Consider the following 22,077-nt stretch of genomic DNA (forward strand, 5'->3'; position numbering starts at 1 on the left):
CGGGTATTGCAACATTAGAAGGACCGTGTCTCATCGCCTTTACCATTGCACTACCAAGCCGGCATATTAATAATTTTATCCCTACGCTATTTAAACTTATTTGAAGGATTCTGAGCAAAATAGAAAAACAGACGGCATATTATATTTATTATATTTGTTATGTTTCGGTGTTATGTACCCTAACTTGAACGTTTTTCACTGACGTTTTTGACACAAGATTCCATTCAAATTCACGCAGGCTATTATATAGATATCATATTCGCATCAGATAAAAACAAGCTTTTATATTTCATTTACAGTTTTTTACTGCAAACACGCCCTAGTTAAAGTGTCGGTTTAACGAACTGAAGAACACGTTTTTGAAATTTGGTGATCACTTAAGTTTTCTTTAATTTTTTTTTTACTTTCGATCTACTAGCAATAAGTTTGGAGTAATTGCAAATCAAACTGAGTAATAATGGCTATCAGTAACGATCAAAAGTAGCCGAGTTACGTACGACAATTATTGAAATTGTACGGTTTCCAGCAAGCTGAAGCTATTGCAGACCTGCAGTTTTAGATCTTTATCAGATATGTCTACAGATGGTCAACTTACATTTTTAAAAATTTCATTGGTATGGGTGACGGCATTGATGAATTAATTCTATCTTCACAGACGGACAGGACGGTTATGTAACCACAACATTATGAAATTAAACGTTAGAAACATGTCATTTTTTTCGTTGTTTTCCATTTTGCCAAACTAAGGCACACATGATCGGATAAAGCTAGTCAAATTTGTAAGTAAGTTGTCTAAAAGAGTTTTATGTTCGATAAGAGATAATGCTGTTAGTTTGTTTTGATATTTAATTTTTAGAATGATGAATCAAAATGATCTAGTGGAAACATTGGTCATTTCCTTAGGTAATGCAAACAATCCTTTGAATTCGCTAACAATTAAAGAGAAATTCATAAACATAAACATAACCTATAAAGAAATTGGATAAAAAGATATTGGTATTAGCTTGTTTAGAACTCAATATTTTGTTATATTATTATTGTACCTGGACATATAATTCGTATGATCTGACTGGACACTAAGAGAAGATGCTAGCCATGAAATGAGATTCAAACAGTCTTTCTGCTTTAGAAGAACATACTTTAAAGTTATATCGAATAATTGAATATGTTTCTTTCAAAATTATAATAAATTTAAATTAAAATTTTTATTAGTTTCGTAAATATTTACTATCATATCAAATATATTTCTCACTTTTTTCAGGTCTAAATGAAAAAATATATTTGAAAAATAAAGAACAATTTCGTATAGGAAATTGAATCTATTTGTATATATTTTTATAGACATTGGTTAAGGCTGCTTCACGACAAATTTAATATTTATAGCTTAATTTTATTTTAAGGTCTTTAACCTTGATAATATATCCTAAATATATATCATTAATTTTGTGTGATTAATATACAGTACAATATAAAAATGTTTCAGAATTATTAGATTAATACGGAGAATTCGTGCTAGATAAGCAAATATAATTTATAAGAATAATTAAGACTATAATTAAATTAAATTGAATGCAATTTAAATAAATAAATATATGCCATAATTATAAATAACATTATAAATCCGCTACAATTTTGTTAAATTCTAGCAAACGAAAACAACCCAATTTATCTTGCCAAATTAGCTGACATTGTTAGATTGTATCAATCATTCCTACTTAGATCTATTTTGATTTGACGGTGTGATGACACACAAAAACTATAACATTAGAACTATCGTGTGAATAACAAAATTTATTATTATTTTAAAACGATTTTAATTCAATTAATTATGCCGTATATATATATATGCTTTTCTTTATTTCATATAAATATAATATAATAAATATATAAAATCTTATTCATAAAGTATTGCTTAGCTTACAGATTGTACTTATGTTTCGTTGTTGTTTATTTAAAGCTTGTTAAGTTAATACTTGTCTAGCAACTGTTTTCTGTTATTTTAATGTTTATTATTATTAATAATTTACTCAGCAACATTCCGCTATAATAATTTCGTTGAGATTGAGCTTTTGGATTGAAGTTATTAAAATAAGATCATCAATATCTATTCAACCAATAAATACTCAATATCATTATATAAATTACATACATGTTTATCAGCAGTAAACACTTTTTTAAATGAGTTATTAGGGTACCATTTTATAATAATTTATTATCAGAGTTTTATTAAAAAACTATTTTCATATAATAATTCTGACAAGATTTTTGAGTATGAATGACAAGTTTTGAAATATGAAATGTTTCAGTGTCAAATATAAAATAAGTATATTTAAAATTATTCTAAATATCCTAATTATAATATTTGGTGAAATTAATTAAATAAATTAAATGAAAAATAGCATTTTGGTGTATGCACTTAATATTTCATATTCTAAATCTATATTGTTTAATTCAGAATTGCCAATTTATGATTCTTACAATTATGATAATTCTTACAAAATACAACAATAAAAATATGCGAAATATGCTTCTGCGATCTGATCAAATTCTGATAAAATATAAAAATAATTTAGAAATGCTGTAAAATTGTTGAGATAATTGATATTTTATATTATAACGGAATGTATTTAGACTAAAAGTGCCCTAAAAAAGTTGTGTATCCTATTCAAGCGAAACTCAAAAAAATTACAGAAGACAGTTCTACTACCACTACTACCAATACTATACATTTGAATCAATAAGATAATCAGATGCATGGGCAACCGCCGGTGAAAACCGTCCAACGTTTATGAATACAAGTTATTCTAAAAGGAAGGTACAGAAAACATTGAGAAGTATTTTTGTTTAAGTCACAATGAATCCTTCTTTTATTATATAGATTGTACGCCAACACAGAAAATTTTAAAATTCATTTCGAGTTCCGATATTTTGGGGATCCATTTTTTTTTAATTTTTAAAATTAATTTAGTTGGGTAATAAACAGCCAACATTTGCTGACAATTACTAAAACTTGGAGACGAAAAATTCCATGCGTTATTATTACCTATTTCTGACAATATTTACGCATTTCGATACATGCTAGTATTGTTAATATTAATTTCATTGTGCTTGAATTATATTTATTTCGCGAATTTAAATATAAATAAGTTAATATTTATTTTGAAAATGTTGTATTATATATAGAACTTGATGGTTCATTTTAAGAAATTTAAGTTCGCCATTTTTTATTCCAGTTATTTTTACCATATTTGATTCTAAAATATCGATCTATGAGATATAACGGCAGAATATCTGTGATTTACTAACGCAAGTACATATATTTCATTTAAAATGTCGATGTGTAATAAAAACAGATAAAACATAAGAAATAAATTTGCACCTAGCAAAATTACAAAAAAGATATATGTTTCTTTCTGTATTGTAAAATATTAATGAAATGAAATACTGATAATAATACTTAATATTGAATTCATTCTGGACTAAATTACATAGTTGCCAGCAATATTTTCGAAAAATTCCTTATATCTGCAAATTTTTGCAATACGAGTGCGGGATATATACATCACATACTACATATATACATACATTTCCCAGTGAAACATACATACTAATATTTTATCTAAAAAGTATCCAAGTAATAAAGGAGAATCTTTTAAGTAAGATTATTTAAAAAAATATGATATAAATTTGTAAAGATAACCCGTTAGCATTTCATTCCAAATTACAATATTGAAAACAATCATGACAATTATTCAGGTCACTCGCCGATTATGTGACAGTAAACTAGACAATAATTAATATATCCTATTTACTCTAACTAATAAACTGCATGAATGAACACGGTTAATGGACAGACTCAAGTGGATACAAAATAGATGTAGATGAGCCTTCATGTGGGTTATGTTTCCTAGAGGACAACTAAACAATATATGGAAGCAAAATTGTTTGTTGTTATTTTACAAAAAGCAACATGGTACTTTATTCCAATACCAAAAAACCAAACCACTAGAAATAAACTATCCGAGAAAAATTAGAGATCTTTTAACAAGAAAGCGTAAAGCAAGGGAAAATAGCGACAAAGCGGAGCTGATAAAACTGTGCTATATAAACTGGGTCAACAACTCAAACAGTAAATAATAATTGCGAAAAAATAAATAGTTTCCAAAAGCAGACGCTAAGAGACTGAATGCTGTCTTTGAAAAGCTGTTAAATATCTTTAATATAAAAAAGCTTCCGGGACTGATTTATAATTTAATTTAACACTACAGTACGATTGCAATATGTGCCAACACCCTAAATCCCTAAACCACATAAATCACCAAACGATAAAACATTATGTCGACATTGATGTCGATTGTAATTATTCGATAAGTTATTCTTACAACACCTGAAACTAATTATTAGAAAAGCAACTCTTTCCTCACCAGGTTGGATTTATAAAGAAACATTCGACAAATGATCAGGTAATTCGTATTACGAATGTGTAATTGAGAAAACTTTTAAATAAAAAGGGACAAAAGAAATATTCAGACATATTTCTAGCAGTGGCACAAGCTTTTAGAGAATTAGCTGTTAGTTAAGGTGTTCATATTGAGATTATACTGTAAATATACCAGTTATCAATGTTGAAGTAAAGGCAGAAGATCATAAAGGTGAGTAGTATACAAAAGAACATGAGGCGTTCAATAATTCACCGAATGTCGACTATTCATTAACAAAAGAATAAAAAATCAGCCATTATTTCAATTAACCACTCTGAAGGTTATAGAGTGCTAATAATAGAACACAATCACGGAACATTATTCACTGTGGATGAAACTTGAGTTTGTTACAATGAACATGAATCAAAGCGAAAAGTTAAAGAGTGAACCCAACTCTCCAAGCTTAATTCATGTTTAGGAATCAAAATCGTTTTGGGATGCAAACTGATGCTAGTGAAGTAATTTAAACTAAAAATAAATAAAAATAAAATAAAAAAATATTATTATTATAACTTTTTAAGTCCTTTGGATAGAAAAAGGCGTGCAAAAAAAATTACGGAAGAAAATTGTCAATTTAACAAGCCCTCTCACACAACTCAAAAACAAAAAACATCATGGAAAGCAGTTTTACTTAAAAAATAAGCTATTTTGCCATTATAAATCTGTTTATTTATTTCCACAAATGTGCAATCAGAGCAGCAAATTAAAATAAATCTAATTAATCCAATTTAATTGATTGAATTGGAAGTGAAGACACAGCAAAACGTAGTTATAATATAAAATAAATTATTTTTAACTCTGAAAAAAGCAATAACATTAACTGGAGAAATGATAATTTTCTAAATCTCCTGCTTGAGTTATTAAATTTCTATTGAACAATAAATTGCTCATAACATCGGCAACGCTGTTCGATCTCCTTAATAATTCACACTGCTTTATTATTAATGGTAATTCCAATGGCTTAATCATAGAATTTTCGAGTTACAAAGCCTGCCTGTTTTATTGCCTGCCTGTCTATTTTATTAATTTTTTAAAAAATATCGATATATCAGAGTAAAAAAAAAAGATTTTACAGTTCACTACCAAAATTATTGAAATGTACATGCTATGCTTTAATTACAAATTACAAAATACTATCTCGAATACGAAATATATACATCATACTTTTAATTTTTTTATTGTATTTGAAATATAAAATACAGTATTTTAACCATTTTTATTTATAATACAACGTACAAAATAATCAGGCGTTGGGTTATTTAAATAGAATAGGATTAATTCAGTTCAGCCTTTTAAAAAGCAACGAATTTAAAAAGACCAGTTCTTTGTAATCTGAATGATGCTATACAATGATAATGAATAATAAGTTACTTTTTTTAAATATCAATATATCGAGAATATTGGAAAATATCGGTAAACAAAATTAGCGATATTTTTCGGCATTCTTAATATAAAGATCTTGATACTAGCCAATAAGATATTTTTTCGGTAAGTATAGTGTGGAAATAATTTTTGCCAATTCCTGAAGCCTACCTACTGGTGAGTAAGCAACACAACCATTATTTCAGAAGGCTTTAAGTTTTATTTTTCAGTCTGATTACTTGTGTGATTAAGATCATTATTCCATATCATATTTAATAAGTATATTAAGTATTAATATTAATAATAATATTGGTTATCTAATTTATAAACAGATTAATAGCCTACATTTATAAACATTTATACTTAAATCGGTATTCGAAACCACATAATGAGCAAATATAACATAATGATAATGTAAAATATTAGGCTGGAAATAATTGAATCGATTTGGGATCTTACTAACTAAAAATAAATATTCAAATACAGATAATAGATGACACTTGTATTATATTATCAAGGCGACTATTTAACATTTATTTATGCAACCATACCAACATAAACATAAGGCATGCTAACAGCATGCGCCGCCACCCAATTATTTATATGTCCAACAATATACTCTCAACCAAAGACAAGTTTAAAAGAGTAATTTAAAAAAAGTCTAGACCCAAAGAGCATACGTGGATTCAATTCAGTTCAATAACTGCAGAAATGTTAAAATAAAAAGTTGCAGAAGTTATAAACATAATAATATATAAACTAAAAAAAGTCAAAACTCGACCAAATCGTCGATATAGCAAATATCATTTAACATTACTTGAAGAAAACAAATATTCTTTGCCGTATTTCTAAGTGCTATGACAAGCTTATGACTAAGTTTGGCAGGAAGACTTGATATATAATCAAAAACAAATATTACTAGCATCCTATATCCCCAACATATTCTTTAGAACTAAACAAAAAATATCCCCAATAAAAATAAGTACAGTGGAACTGCCTGCCTAATCTAAGATTCTATGGCCTTATCGGTCATTATAAGTACTAATAATGTATCTAAAGCTTTTTACATTTGCTTCCCTTAATTTAGAGGCATGTTTACAATTAAACATCATCAAAATAATGAGCATTTAAATACTCATGTTATACAAACATTACATTATATAATGTGAACAGATTCCAAAAGCTGAGATACAGGAGCAGTCACTCAAATCCTTTATAGATTTTGATACCAATATATGTAATTACCAAATCATGATTTAATATAATTTTATACCTAGAAATAATTAAACTAAAAAATGTTTTCACTATATGGTAGTTGTGTTAAGTGTTTTTGGCACTATAATATACAGTCAAACTAACTAACAATATATAATTTAAATTATTTAGTCATAAAGTAATGTAATTGTAATGGTAATCTTTTTTTAAATTAATTTGGGCATTTTTTAGGATATAAATTCATATAAAGACAGAATTACAGAAATTATATATTTTGGAATAAATATAAAACATCTTGCATACATGCAAAATACACAAAAAACATTATAGTTGGCCATCAAATATTTGGTAAATTTGGAAATATATATGCATAGAAGTTTACAAAAATAACATAGTATACATATGAAGCTTGAGACTCCTCTTATTGCAGCATATGTAGATTAAGGTTCACCAATAAGATGCAAAAGGCATTTTTTATAATGACCAGAACAGTCATCCTAAAATTACATAAGTTATTATAAAATACATAAAAATCATTCACATTAAAATCTATACCTTAATAGCATCAGCTAACGATTCTCCATATTCTGTTTGGTATTCTCTTTTTATTTCAACCATGTCAATTTCAGATCTGGTCACGATTAAACGAATTAAATCATTGTCATTTGTTCCAAGACCTTTCATGCTTTTGTTTAAACATTTAGCAAAAAAGGCCGCTTGGTTTTTAATTGAACGGATAATAGCCAGCAAGCCATCTTCGGAATTTCCTGAGAATTCATTCTTTATAGCTTGTTCTATATCATGACCTAAAACAAAAAGTTGAATATTTAATTAGACATATTAATTAGATATGTTTTAATAAGAATGTGTTTCAGTGTTTCTGAATATGTGCTTTTAAAGCCGCATATTTCTGGTAATACTTCCATAGTATAATATAGAGCTTTTGAAAGGTAACAAGCCATAGATTAAATATATAGAGCTAGCCTCATTCAGTCATAAGTATCAAACTATTTTTAAAGCGGTGATGAACATGGATCACTAACGACAATAACAGGTGAAAAAGAGTATACTTCATAAACATCATAAACAGTTACAAAACCTGCACTGATGCTAAAGGTTTTTTATTTAATAACTATCTAGTAATTTTCCGTCATATTGCTTTTAAAGCCCAGATCTAAAATGTAAACTTAATTAACATTTGATAGATGTACTCCTACTGGTGCACTCCACATAGTTTTCACACATAACTATTTTAGTTCAAAGGGTTTTTATATCTTCAACGTTCGGGAAAGTTCACTGTTGTCGAGCAGTTATAATAATATAAAATGTTAATACTTTGACGTTATTGTGATCACGTAATCTTTCTTTGTAGCATTAAATTTTATTCTCAATTTCTTGACTTAATAATGTTATTGACAACTGCTTGTACTTTATTCGTTGTATCAATATTGTCACTTTTAGAGAGTAGTACAGAAAATATGATCAATGGTACTTCCTAGCATTTAGGGATATCACTAGTATAACGTAAATATAATACTGCTCCCAGGCAATACTTTGTGGAAGACACAGATATGAATATTCGTCACCGTTTCTTTGGAATAATGATTGGAAGTACATTATTTGAGGATCTGGCTCACCTGCCTAGGTAATTTATTTGCCAACTTGTATTGGAATGACATACTTTATCAAAGGCTTGGACTACGTCTACAAACACGGCTGAATTTTCATTTTTTCAAAAGTTTTCTTCATTACATCTGTAATACGATGTATATGACCAATTCTCGAAAGTTTGTTTTTAAATCCAAACTGGTAAGTTGGAATGAGTTGCTTTTCTTCGACAATTAGTTTGAAGCCGTTCAAGAATAATTTAGATATTATTTATTACTGTTACTAAATATTTGGTGGGACTGAAGATGTGCTGTTCATCATGCTCCTCGAATCCGACCAAATCGTTAATTTAACTATTTACTGTCAACAACTAATGCAACTGAAGTTGGCGATTAAAAATTGATGTCGGGAAAATTTGACAGAGCTTGTGACAGAAAAATGTTGATTAATCCACCGTATATCTGGACTTTGCCCGTCCGCTTACTATTTGTTCTGGTCTCTGCACTTGCTTTAGTATGTTTTGTCAAGAAATCTCAATCAATAATAATGTATTTATATGAATGAATGATGTGAAATGTATATTAATATAATGATTATGAAAAAAACACGAAATAAACCGAAATTACCTTTTCCCAGTACATTATATAAATATAATAATCGTAAACCAAATTACAATAGTATACTATAACTACAACTATGATTTATTGTATGACCTTAATACAATATAAAAATAAAATAAATCCACTGAGGATTATTCATTTTAATTAAAATTAGTATACATTTTCGTTTTACAATGATTACAACTATTTTTTTTTTGTAAAACATTTATATCACGAGCCAGCCTATTACCTGTTAAATTGTAGTACTCTTGGAATATTAGTTGTAATTGTGCCCAATTTCTTTGACATAAAACCATATTGAAAGTGCTCTCATCTGTTCCTAGTTGCAATTCACCAGCTCTTAATAAAGCTTGTGCATCAGCTCTGGCAGTTTCTGGATTCACCATCATACTTTCATCGCGACACGCGTTACATAATGACACCATAAGTCTCTTAAATGTCCCGCTGGTATCCCCTATCAAATCTTCCTCTAAATCTTTAAAATATACTAAAATAAAGGTACATTTAATTATTGATTGAGATAAATTATTTTAAAATTCTTACATGCTTGGTATGCTTGTCGAATTACCATTTTCTCTTCGTTGGATTTTGTGCATAACACTTCAATCAAAACATTTTCTTCAGTACCCAATCCTGCTAGAGCATCATGTAATTCTTTAGCATAATATTCTGGTAAAGGAGTCATCATCGCTACAAGAAGATTTTCAAAGTTACCACTTGTTTCTGACTTTAAATCTTTTATCAAATCCTAAAATAAATTAGTTATCATTTACATAGACCACAAACATATTACTCTGTAGATTAAAAACATACTTTTCCATACATAGTCTTGAATTCCATTGCAATTCTTAATCGTTGCTCGTTAGATCTATATGCAAGAACATTAATAATTGCTTTCTCATCTGTGCCAAATCCTTTCATGGCTGCCCGTAAAATTTCTGCATCTGCTCGAGGGTTAAATGGGTTGACGGGAACGACAGTAGGTGTTCTCTAAAAAAAATAATTACACTCAGTTTTATGTTTCAACAACAGAAAACAGTTGCATGCGTCATATTTATTTAATTTTAAACGTTGATCAATATAAAGCTAAAGTTAAAAAATAACAGTTTTGTATGGAAAATATGTAACGATCACTATCATATGTTTAACATGAACTTACTTTACATGATACCAAATAATATTATCAGTACAATTAGGTTATAGGAAACGTTAATATCAAGTTGTTGAAGGATTGTCGGAAAATTGATGTAATTTAATTAAATCGACCTATATAGTAGGTAGAAGTGTGTAATTTACTTGAATTGATTTAAAACCATGTATCTTTTCATTTCAATTGTTTTTCATTTGTTAAACACATCGGTTTGTGAAATCGTCGTTGCGTTCGTTAAATCTAGTTAAATGAAATGTATACAAGGATGCACAAAATAATTAAAAGCATCGATACTCCGTTGATCGGTTGAATGTGTCATTATGGTTACACATATATAGGTAATTTTAGTTATTTTAAATTATTTATTTAATAGACATTTTTATATTTTCACGTTATTTCATGTGTGATCAATTAAAATTATCAGTTCTAAATTTGGTAAAATAGTTTAAATAAGTAATTAAATATTTTATTGTAAATTCAAGGCATTTTATAAAAAATTGACAGTATTCTTTTTCAATTGTCCATCGATGGTGATTTCACTTCGTATATTCTGGTTGCATTTAAATTTCACTGTACCCCTTAAGATTATGAAAAGTCAGCTTATCTTGAAAATTTAAAAATCAAAATTGAATGAAATATTCTGTTCAATCAAAATATGTACCACCAATTTTAATAATTGATAATTCTATCAAATTATTTTCTTTTGATTTTAGGGGCCAGTATATACAATCCTAATAAAAATACTATCGCACACTTTCCAAATCTAATACATTCCCCCATAAACTGGCGGGGTACAAACATGTTATCTAAACAACCGCGATTCAGTCTAAATCCTGCTTGCTCTTCTCAGCTTGTCTCCTCTCGAGTTCTCTGAATTATCATTTTTATGATCTTCCTGACAATCTATAGGAGACTTATACCTTGATCATTTTTAGAATATTTACTATCTTGTTCTTTCAGTATAGGAATAATTATTTGACAATACTCTGTCCGATCACCAAAATATGTGTGCACATTAAGCTAGTGAAATGTTTCCCTAGCAATGTTATTTAGTGCTTCAGAGGGCATTAAAAGGGCAATAATGAATCTCAGCCACTCACTAGACATCGCGCTTTCTGACGACCATTTATTCAGATCGATACACCATGGTTAACCGCCACATGGTTTCGAAATGCTGCACAACATTGTTCTTTCGACATAAATCTGCTGAGTGGCAATAACGGAACGATTATTTTCAATAAATATTGTCACTATTTCGGCTCGTTGTCTTGGCGTATATTTATCCATAATAAAATTTGAACGTCTACACAACACAATGGTTAAAGCGAAACTAAGCTAAACGTCACATAACCAAGATAGCGCGCGATCAAAATAGCAGCGGCACTTTTGCCCTACCTTATATATAGTTATATTGTACACATTTTTGTGTGAATCTTTATGGAGATTTTTATTAATTTCTTTACAAACTGAATAAAGTTACAAGAGCTGATCGAGCAGCGAGTGTTAAGAGAAAAGATGGACCAAAAAAGAAAACATCATTATGTACGAAAACTGCAGTGATAAATGATGAATCTTTCACCATCGTGTCGGCGAAACAACCCAAAAGCCAAGAAGAAAAACACGTGCCAGAGGACGGTATTTTACAATATTCCATTAGCGACTCTTATTAGTTTTTTTGTACATTATGTATGTTTTTAAAGTGTTGGTGACTTTACGCAGTATAATAACAAAAGTTTAAATCAGTTAATTTGAAATATTACTACAAAAATATTGGTTCAAAAATTAATCGAGATTACTGCATTTGTCGCTGCTGGTACCTTCGATCTCTAGATTCTCTCGAAATATTTTTGAAGTCGGTGGATCTGGTTTCTTAAAAAATTATGAACCGATCTTGGTTAAACTTTTCATACTAACTTAAAAAAACATTATTTAGTGCTTGAATGAAAGATCTCTTATTAAAACTTATTTTATGCAGCAATACACGGTGAAAACTTCACCAAAAACCCTAATTTCAATATTCTTCCTTCATTCAATTACGAGCTTTATATAAAAGAAAATATTTGTTTTTTTATTTCAGATGAACCAATCTTAACCACGCGGAGGGACCTTTTTTGAGAGGTCGAGGAAGATGAGGTCCCATTGTTAGAAATAAATATTTAATTTTATATATTAAATCAAATAGTCTTTTTTAGTCTTTGAAACCCACCTAACCACTTATTTAGTCAGCAAATGTATTGTTGTACGTAAGGTACTGAACAATCAAGGCATATTGAAGTTAGCATCAGCCTGTGAATCACTGATGCTAACGATACAAACAAATAACAGGGCTCCATGTATGCGGCTAACATGTATTTCATATAAAAAAAATAGGAAAAAACAAAGATGTGTTTAACAATATTGTCGCTTGTTTACTACAGCCCTATATTATCTTTCAGCGACCATACGAATGCCGCATGACGAAAGAAACTTGATGGTTTTGACTAATCTACGCGTATGGTTCAAGGGCGTATTTGGGGTCAAGGGCACAACCTGAGTTCGAGCGTTATCGTATGGTAGTATAGCTTGCCTGCATTCTTGTACAATAAATGACCTTCATATAATTAAGTTTTTCACTCAGTTAGTTTAATTGTTTAATGTATATATTAATCGGCTTAGTGAAAATATTGTCTCCCTCTTTGTGGATCACCTGGAGACGTGAAATTTGACACGGTTAAGGCTTATATCGAAGAATAATTTTTCGGTCTAAAATGTTTGTATAACATGCGCTAGAAATACATTCCTATAAAATGAAGTACGCCCAAAGCAAGCAACCAGGAATAGCCGTTCGATCGGTGATGAAACTCTCATACAGTAGCTCATTCGTCGTTTCTATTGTACGTAAATCAACTACGGGCGAATAATTTTAAAATCGTACTACGTGATACGATTTTGTGTTATTTTCGGTTATTCCCGTATTATTGGAATTGTTAAAGAGCTACGGCAAATTTAGATAAAAGAACGATTAAGAATGGCAAGATCGCGTACAATTCTGAAGAACAGAGATTCTAAATGTTTGGTGAACAGAGAACAGCTAAGAGAAATTGTTCTTGCTTAAGAACTGATAGTAATTGATGTGGTTCTGGAAACTAGTATATCATTACATTGGAGGTAATTCTAAAGGCTAAGATATTTCTGTAAATTTTAGTGGTATTCACTTCTGATTCATTTCAGATTTTTTAGTAAATACATTTCGTAACAAAGAACTAATCTGATATTGCAGCAAATTATAAATATGTTAATTTGTGCATCAAGAGTTAAAATGAATGTTACAAAGAATATTGACAATTATAAAATAGCTTCACAGAATTTTTATTGCTCATTTATTACTGAGTTGTTATTTCCTACATAGGACATAAGACAGACAAGAACGCAGTAGATATTAAACATGAGCGCTATCTGCAAGGGTAAGATCGAAGAGTGGAATAAATAAGCAAAGAACAATTTTATTTAAAAATTTAGGTAAAGAAAATATTATTTTAAGCGGCCTGCTGTATTTATTGTTTTTGAAATATATATTTTTGGTGAGAAATATGGATAAAATATAAAGACTACATGAATACATAAATGAATTACTGAAAATATGCAGCAGTTAAAATAAAACTAACTACATTAATTTCATAGATGGAACACTTATTACAAATAGAATAAATTATGAATTATTACGTATTAAGGTGTTTGTTTAACATATATTGCTTATATATATTATTATAATAAGCTTAAATTCTAAAACGTTACAATACAAAAAAGGTGATCACATGTTTCGACCCTATAATTTCAACAGTCGAAGCGGAAAACAGTACACATTTTATAAATAGACATTTTAATTACAAAATACCTGAGGTCGTCCAGTATGACTTGGTGGGACACTTTGAGCAGTATAACTAAATCCACCATATGGTCCTTTTGCTGGGTAACCAGTAGGGGGAGCACCAGAAGTAGTAGGATAGGTTTGATTAGGTGGGTATGATGGATATGAAGGGGTAGGAGGATATGATGTTGGAGCACCATAGGCACCAGCTGGACTGGGATATGGTCCAGAGGATGTTGGATAAGGTGCATTATGACCGGCAGAAGGGGGAGCACTAGGCGCATAGGCAGGTACTGACATTGGTTGAGGCATTGACATTGGTGCATGGCTGTTAAACCCAAACGTATTTGGATTTACCGGGGGATAACCTTGATTAGGGTATGGCGCTCCCCCAGGTGGTGGAGGATAACTTTGTTGTGGGTAAGGAACTCCTGGTGTCTGACCCTGGGATATGAAGCAAATATAATTAGAAATGCTAATGGTATGGTGTAAATGATAATTTTTTAATATTCATTTAGTTAAGAAATACATATGAGGCACAGTATTTAATTTTAAAGAATTTTTAAATTTGCCACGAATTACTATTGTTTTATTATAATAACATAAAGAACAGTACTAAGTTTTAATGTAATTAATTGTTCGGTATATTTTAATCAGATCTCATCAAAAGTATAATCTAGTTGTTGAATAGCATGGTTCATCTATATTTTTTTGTACAGAATTAGCTAAATAGACGGTTTTATTTACATGTCGCAATTCGATCTAAAAATACCTCCTATTTATTTCTTTTTTGTAATATTTTAAAAGTCAAAGGATCATTTAGAGAATTACTGCCGTAACGTGAAGAATAGTACAAAATTTCAGAAGGTTAAATGTAAGTGTAGTGTAGTATTAAAAAATAGGACATTTTAAAAAATAATAGTTTTTTTCGTTACAAAAACACTGATTTAATTAAAACATATTTAATATAATATTTAAAACAACAGTAAATCGTTTTGGATTATTATTTAATTATGAGAACAAAGTTATTCCTTGTGATTGTCTGAATCGATTATCAATATAAAAACATAACGGCGTCCTAATTATTTGATAAAACTATCATTGTAAATTGTAATTTCACTATAATAGAAATTATAATTTATTTATGCTATTGAATCACGATCAATAAATTTTGTATTTGATAAAAAGTAAAAACTCGTTTTTTGTATATTAAATATAAATACATAATAATAATTTGATAAGGCTACAATTATATCAAGTGGATCCTCATATACATCAACTTATCATCATTAAAATGAAATTACAATATTATTTATAATATTGACTCACGCACAATCAATTTATGTATTTATGTAATTGATTTCTTTAAAATGTTTTAACCATAACCTATTAAAAATTCTTCATAATTAAAATTCGTACCCAATGCAACAAATTAAATGACATAAATACAATATGCCATAAAACAAATTATATTGAAGCTAGGATATATCATATTGCACTTGCTGTGTATATAAGCTACCGAAAAAGACTGGAAATTTTCTAGTAACATTTTAGTTATTTTCATAGAGAAATCACTAATTTAAATTTAATATTCTGTGATTATTTTATATTTACGTTATCTATACATCGCTATAGTTATTTCTTAGTAACTACTAACTATATACGTGCAATGTCATGTAATAATTGTAAAATTTAGGAAAACAAACTAATACTTACAGATTGATAACTGCCGTAACTCATTTTGTATAAAACTTTAATTAATAAAAATAAACGAAGAGAAAGTAATGATTTCTTGATAAAGTTATTTGTAGCACACACACACGTAACACGCCTTAACAATCAACAACAGAACACAGAAGTTGGACAAGCGGATATTACTCCAATTGAGCATCTGTCTGTCAGGCGCACAAAATATACAGAATTCAATGTTTTGTGGTCAGGTGACAGCAAAATGCCGTCATTCCAACGTTGCCAGTATGTAAAATTTCTTTGATGTATAACGAAAATAGTATAAAACACTAAATAAATGTATTAAGTACAAAAATCGTAATATAAAATAAAATGTTGTATTGTATAGTGGTAAGATGTCATTTTTATTAAATGTTTGATTTTCGTTTTCCCCATGTGTATAATTGTGTGTCATTTCGGCGTTCTCGATTTTAAGACACGAAACGTTCGGTGGAAAACGCTTCTTGTGGAAGAAGATGGCCTAGGTTTTCTGTGGGTTAACCTGCAACCTCTAGAAATGTAACCATTGGGCCGTCTCATCGAGTTGCTTTTGGAGTCTGCTTTGGATGTGTGGTGCTACTCTTGAAGAAGCAATGTAAGCAGTGTCGTCTGCCTAAAAAGCTGCCTCAACTTGTGGTCTCCTACGGATATCTGAAAGAAAAATATTAAATAAAGCGGGTGCCAGGGGGGAGCCTTGTGGAACTCCTGCGTCGCTGGTTTTCCGGCTAGAGAGAATATCTTTAATCTTCACCTGGAACGATCGTCCTGACAGAAATGATTTGATAAGAGCTGTTAGGTCATCGGGTAGACCTAATTGGATGCATTTCGTCACTAAGCCTTCGTGCCAAACCTTGTCAAAGGCTTTGGTTAGGTCCAAGAAGACCGCTTCAAATCTTTCACCTCAGTTAAAAGCACAGTTGATTTTTGCGGCCAGCCTATGGGCCTGATGAACGACTGAGTGTTTGGCGCGCAACCCGAATTGCTCATCTGGAATAATATTTTTTTGTCTTCGTAAAATCATTAAGAGCATAAAGAATTGCTCTTTCAGCAAGCTTGGGAATAGAACTTAGTAAGCTGATAGGTATGTAGTCAGAAGGTGATTACTTAGCTCCTTTTTTGGGGATAACTGCAATGAACGCATATTTCCAGGTGGATCGGAACTCTTGCAGCTCCAGAATGGAGTTGATGATATTAGTTAGTTCGGCGAGCTGCTTGTAGAGACGTTTTTTGAGTTGGGCTATCGAAATATTATCGAAACCCGGGGCCTTCTTGTTCTGAATCTTGCTGATCATTTGCGTGAGTATTTTAGGAGTAACTAGATGGTTATCGTCTAGACCGTCTTGGGGGCACTTGAGAATGAACGGAGTTGGCCTTCCTAATAATCTCGCCCTTCTCGGCAACGTTTATATTTGTAGCAGGAGGGAGGCATTTGGGTCTCATAGGTTTTAGCGAGGAGCTCGGCCTTTTCGTGGTCGAACTGCGAAAGTTCCTGTCTTCACTAACTTTAGGGGGGGTATGACGTTTTGTGCCTTCCCCACGAGGCTTTTAGAGAGTCGCCAGAAAGTTGGGGAGCCATCCAGCCTTTGGTCTGCTAGAAATCACTTCCATTTCTCGCCAGGCTTTAATGGTTTCAACGAATTAGTTGGCAAAGGTAGTGGGGTTCGAGTGTGTGAGACAGTTCCCAAAGAGTTTGGCACTGTGGTTGCTGGAAGAGAAGAATTTGATGGATTAATGGCCTGGCTACTTACCTGGCTACATACCTGAGTATGCTGGACAGTCTTGACGGCCGCTGGTTTGGGTGTTGGCTGGGTAGCCGTTTTAGTTACCGGCTTGGTTGACGCTGGTTTGACGGCATTTCTGGAGGTGGATGGTTGCGAGTTAGTCTTGGCTCTCTGCTGGCTGTGTTGGGTAGACAGCTTAACAGCCGACTTGGTTGCAGCTGCCTATCTAGCCTTATCGATGGCCTTCGACAGTTGACTTAGTTGTGGCGGGATGATGGGACCCCTGTTCCTCTTTCCCACCATGGTGAATCCGGGTCTTCATTTTCCAACGGTAGGGATGTGAGTTCATTTGGTGTCTCAGGAGGTTGATGTACTGGCTGGGCCGGGGTGGGTTTAATAAGGGCGTCTTGTAGCAGCATCCGCGTTGCGGAGAGCTCGTCTCCTCGATTGGTTAACAGTACTCGAAGTTGAGTAACCTTAATTTTAAGTTATGCATTTTATTCTTGCAGATACTCTATAAGTCCGAGACCTATCAACTGGGAATCGCCAGGGCTATCGTCGGCAGATTTTTCGGTTGTCTTCGGGCGGCTCGGTAGAACGCTTTCCGGCATTTACAAACGTTTATGATATTTAGGCGAAGGTGCTGATAAAAGCGGTTTACGAGTCGATCGTTTGACAATCAGTTGCGTGTAATTCTAGAAAGAGTAGGTAGGCTCGGAGCACCGGACACGACTATTATCTTCGAAAGCTAGCACGGAACAAGACAATCTTCGAGAGACTCTATGAAACTATATGATTCCCAGCCAAGACGTCGACCTTTGTATCCAAAAAGTGTACATCTCAGCATTTCCATCGCCCGGTCCCGATACCACGTCCGGCTCGAGGATCGAATGAGTCATCAAGTGCCCTCCACGTAATTCGTCACCAATGCCGTTCTGTATTTTCTTACATTATGTAATGTTTGACCTGAACTTTGACCTGAATTCCGATCTTTCATTCACTGTGTTTAACCCCAATGAGATAAGGACCCCCAACTAGAGCCAACATTATTAACAAAATTATGCATAATTACAAATAAAACTAAAAATATATGTAGACAAAATCTTAAAGTAGAATCATAAACCAAGAGAACAAAGATGTATATTCTTTATGTAAGGAACAAGATTAGACAAAAATAATAAACAAAACATAGTGCTCTTGTCACAACATCTACCTGGCTAAAATGTACACTCGCAACTACAAACTAGTGTAAAAGAGTAAAGGATATTGTTTGTTTCGCTGGAGAAATGTTAAAATCACTGCATAGAAAAGCTATAAATATTACTAATTACGCAGCATTCAAATTCAAATATGTTCTTAAACACGGAAAATTGTAGAAGTTATCATGACATCAGTATGGCAAAAAAACTAAAGAATTACTTACCAACAATTGTTTCGAAACTATTTTACAAATTCTACTCAAAATACCAGTAATAAAAATTAAAAACTTGACTCATCAGTTTGTATTAAAACATAAACACTCAGAAATCAATCCAGTCCAAAGAATAACAAACATCATTGAAAGTTACTTGAAGAAAAACAAATGTTCTCGTCAGTCTTCAGCAGTTTTCCTAAGTTTGGCACAAAGGATTGAATTATAAGCAAAAACAAATATTAAACAAGAAAATGAACATTCTCAATAAAAATAAGTATAAGCAGGACTGCAGGTAGGTAAATCCCTATCTGCTAAGTACTAATAACGTGTCCAAAGCTTTTTACAATTTTTTCTAGTAAGTTAGAGGCATGTTTACACCTGAACCACGATAAAATACTCTTTTACATACTCATGTTATATATTTACAGTTTAGTGGTTAAATTGTTATCGTAGTTTATATACATTTATATTAACACAGTGTAAATATTAGTGTACAGATCACAAAAGACAATAGATCAATTAAAAAGTTCCCGAAGATGCGTGTATAAATTTGACAGCTGTCGGATCATTAGTTTGTGAATTATAGCATTTTGAGTGAAGCAACTTTTGTTATTATGAAAAAAATGAATGAAAAGAAATTTCGCGTATTGATCAAATATTGCTTTTTTTACTCTTTGTGATTACGCAATCTGCCCTATAGGCAATAAGTATTTCTTATGTCTATATTATATCTACATGGCATGTAGAAAATCACTTCATTAAACGATCTCCTGTATAAAATATTATCTTAATTAATTAGTCCTATTCTAAAGCTTATTCTAAAGTCTATATATGTCCAGTAATCAGATCAGGTGGTGTTAAACGCTTTAGTCTACGCACTTCACTATCACGTCGCATATTTAGCTGTTTAACGAGTATGTTTGGATCCAGTGATACTCTTTCAAAGTACCCCACACAAAAACGTTGAATTACACTCGTTATAGGTTCAAGAGGAATATCGAGTTGTATCACTTTATTTGAAATATAGTACGGAGCATCAACAATGCCACGCAACACTTTATTTTGGAACCGTTGAATGATGGATATGTTAAATTTGCTAGCGGTACCCCATAGTTGGATTCCATTTGACCTAATAGGCTTGGGTATAGACTCATACAGCAATACCTTGTTATCTAATGATAACTTGGATTTGCGCCCGATGAGCCAATACATTTGATATAATTTAGTCCCAGTTGTTTCCGTTTAGAGAGTATGTGCTTCTTCCAGGTTAGGCGTCGATCTAAGTGCATACCAAGATATTTAACATGCTCTGCTTGGGGGAGTTGACGATGATTGATATTCACTGGTGGACATGTTCTTCTACGCAGGGTAAACGTTATATGCGTGGATTTTGTTTCATTGGCTTTAATGCGCCATGTCTTCAACCATAATTGTATTTGCTCCAGGTGGATCTATATTGATGCTGTGACTGGATCTTTATGGGATGCTAAGATTGCTGTATCGTCTGTGTATGTTGCCACAGTAGTTATTTTTGTGGTGGGCAGAGCGGCCGTATACAGAAGTTACAGTACTGGGCCCAGTATACTACCTTGCGGAACTCCTGAATATATGGGATTTACTTCGATATATTTATCGCCTTGATTTACAATAAAATGTCTATTAGTAAGATACGATTTTAGTAACTGATAGTCCTGATGAGGGAGAAGTTTCTTTAGTTTAACCTGCAAGCCCGTATGCCATACTTTGTTTAAAGCCTGAGATATATCTAGAAAAGCAGCCGAACAATATCTTTTGGCATTTAGGTCAGCGTTTATTTTGTTTACAAGTCTATGCACTTGTTCTATAGTCTCATGCTTATTGCGAAATCCAAACTGATGTTCTGGAAAAAATTTTCTTTTTTCTATTATATAGTTTAGCTTCTTTATGTATAGTTTCTAGAAAACTTTCGAGATTATCGGTAATAAACTTATAGGCCGATAGGAGATCACATCTTCTGGTATTTTTCCTGGTTTAAGAATCATTAATATTTTAGCTACTTTCCAAATGCTAGGGAAGTAATTTATTCGTGCCATAGCATTAAATATAAATATTAATAAATTTATACACTTTTCTGATAGTTATTTTAAAATTTTACCAGTAATTAAGTCATAATCAATAGCTTTTTTAATATTACTCTCTCTAGTTATTGTTTGTTTAATTTTTTTTGACCGTTAATTTATCATTCAGTAAGTCCATTTGAAATGGCGAATCTAGAAAGCTAGTAATTTTATTTTCGTCATCTTTATGTAGCTGAAACTGGAAAGGTTTAAAAACATTTTTAAGCGTTTTTTAGAAAATATCGACCTTCTCTTTATTGCTTGTACCCCAATTATTTTCGTTTGTTTTAATAGGTGGGTTATGTTGCTGGGGTCACTTAAGCTTTTTTGTTGCTTTCCACAACGAATAGTCTGTAGCCTCAGTTGGTATCAAATTCTCTAGGTATTCTTGAATGCCTTGGTTTTGTTCATTTTGGATTAGTTCTTTTAGCTCTTTTATTGCCCTATTAAATTTTCTTTTATTTTCATCAGTCCTTTGCTTTTGCCAATTCCGTCGTAACTTTCTTTTTTCTGCTATCTTTTTCTGTATTGTACATGATATATGTGTATTTTTTCTTGGAAATGTTTCACTATTAGGAGTCGCGGAATATGCTGCCTTCTGTATATTTTTTGAAATGTTTATTGCTGCTATTTCTATATACATTTCAGTTTGTAACGGTAAGTTTGAAGCGATGTTTCGGTCTAAGTTTTCTCAAAATAAGGGCCAGTTAGTTCTATTATTGCACAGAGAAGGGGGTTTATCGTTGATGGTAATTATTGAAGAAAGTGTTATTATTATTGGTGAATGGTCAGAAAACAGGTCGAAACATGATTCTGCATGACACCTTTTTGTATC

The 22,077-nt window shown here is 31.3% G+C and overlaps 1 protein-coding gene and 1 long non-coding RNA gene across 4 annotated transcripts in view; one reads left to right on the forward strand and one right to left on the reverse strand.

Annotated features, from left to right (window-relative positions):
• Positions 1-5,842: 5,842 nt before the first annotated feature.
• Positions 5,843-12,615, forward strand: LOC143192054 (uncharacterized). The gene is made up of 2 exons (XR_013004695.1): positions 5,843-5,969; positions 12,514-12,615. It is a non-coding gene; the product is annotated as an uncharacterized LOC143192054 (long non-coding RNA).
• Positions 7,315-22,077, reverse strand: part of LOC143192053 (annexin B11) — a 43,306-nt gene continuing 28,543 nt past the window's right edge. Inside the window, exons 1-7 of one of the 3 annotated variants that reach the window (XM_076397522.1) lie at positions 16,000-16,192; positions 14,311-14,727; positions 10,100-10,276; positions 9,830-10,034; positions 9,516-9,773; positions 7,614-7,864; positions 7,315-7,555 (exon numbers count right to left, since the gene is read on the reverse strand). In XM_076397522.1, the coding sequence (XP_076253637.1) occupies positions 7,499-7,555; positions 7,614-7,864; positions 9,516-9,773; positions 9,830-10,034; positions 10,100-10,276; positions 14,311-14,727; positions 16,000-16,023 (1,389 nt within the window). In that variant the 5' untranslated portion in view covers positions 16,024-16,192 and the 3' untranslated portion in view covers positions 7,315-7,498. Of the gene's footprint in view, positions 7,556-7,613; positions 7,865-9,515; positions 9,774-9,829; positions 10,035-10,099; positions 10,277-14,310; positions 14,728-15,999; positions 16,199-22,077 lie in introns of those variants that run through there. The other 2 variants (XM_076397523.1, XM_076397524.1) reach the window with 2 other exon arrangements.

Source organism: Rhynchophorus ferrugineus, unplaced genomic scaffold (genome assembly GCF_030347505.1).
Source record: "Rhynchophorus ferrugineus isolate W39M unplaced genomic scaffold, kcgeb_rfMv2 rfM2, whole genome shotgun sequence".
Taxonomy (NCBI): Eukaryota; Metazoa; Arthropoda; class Insecta; order Coleoptera; family Curculionidae; genus Rhynchophorus; species Rhynchophorus ferrugineus.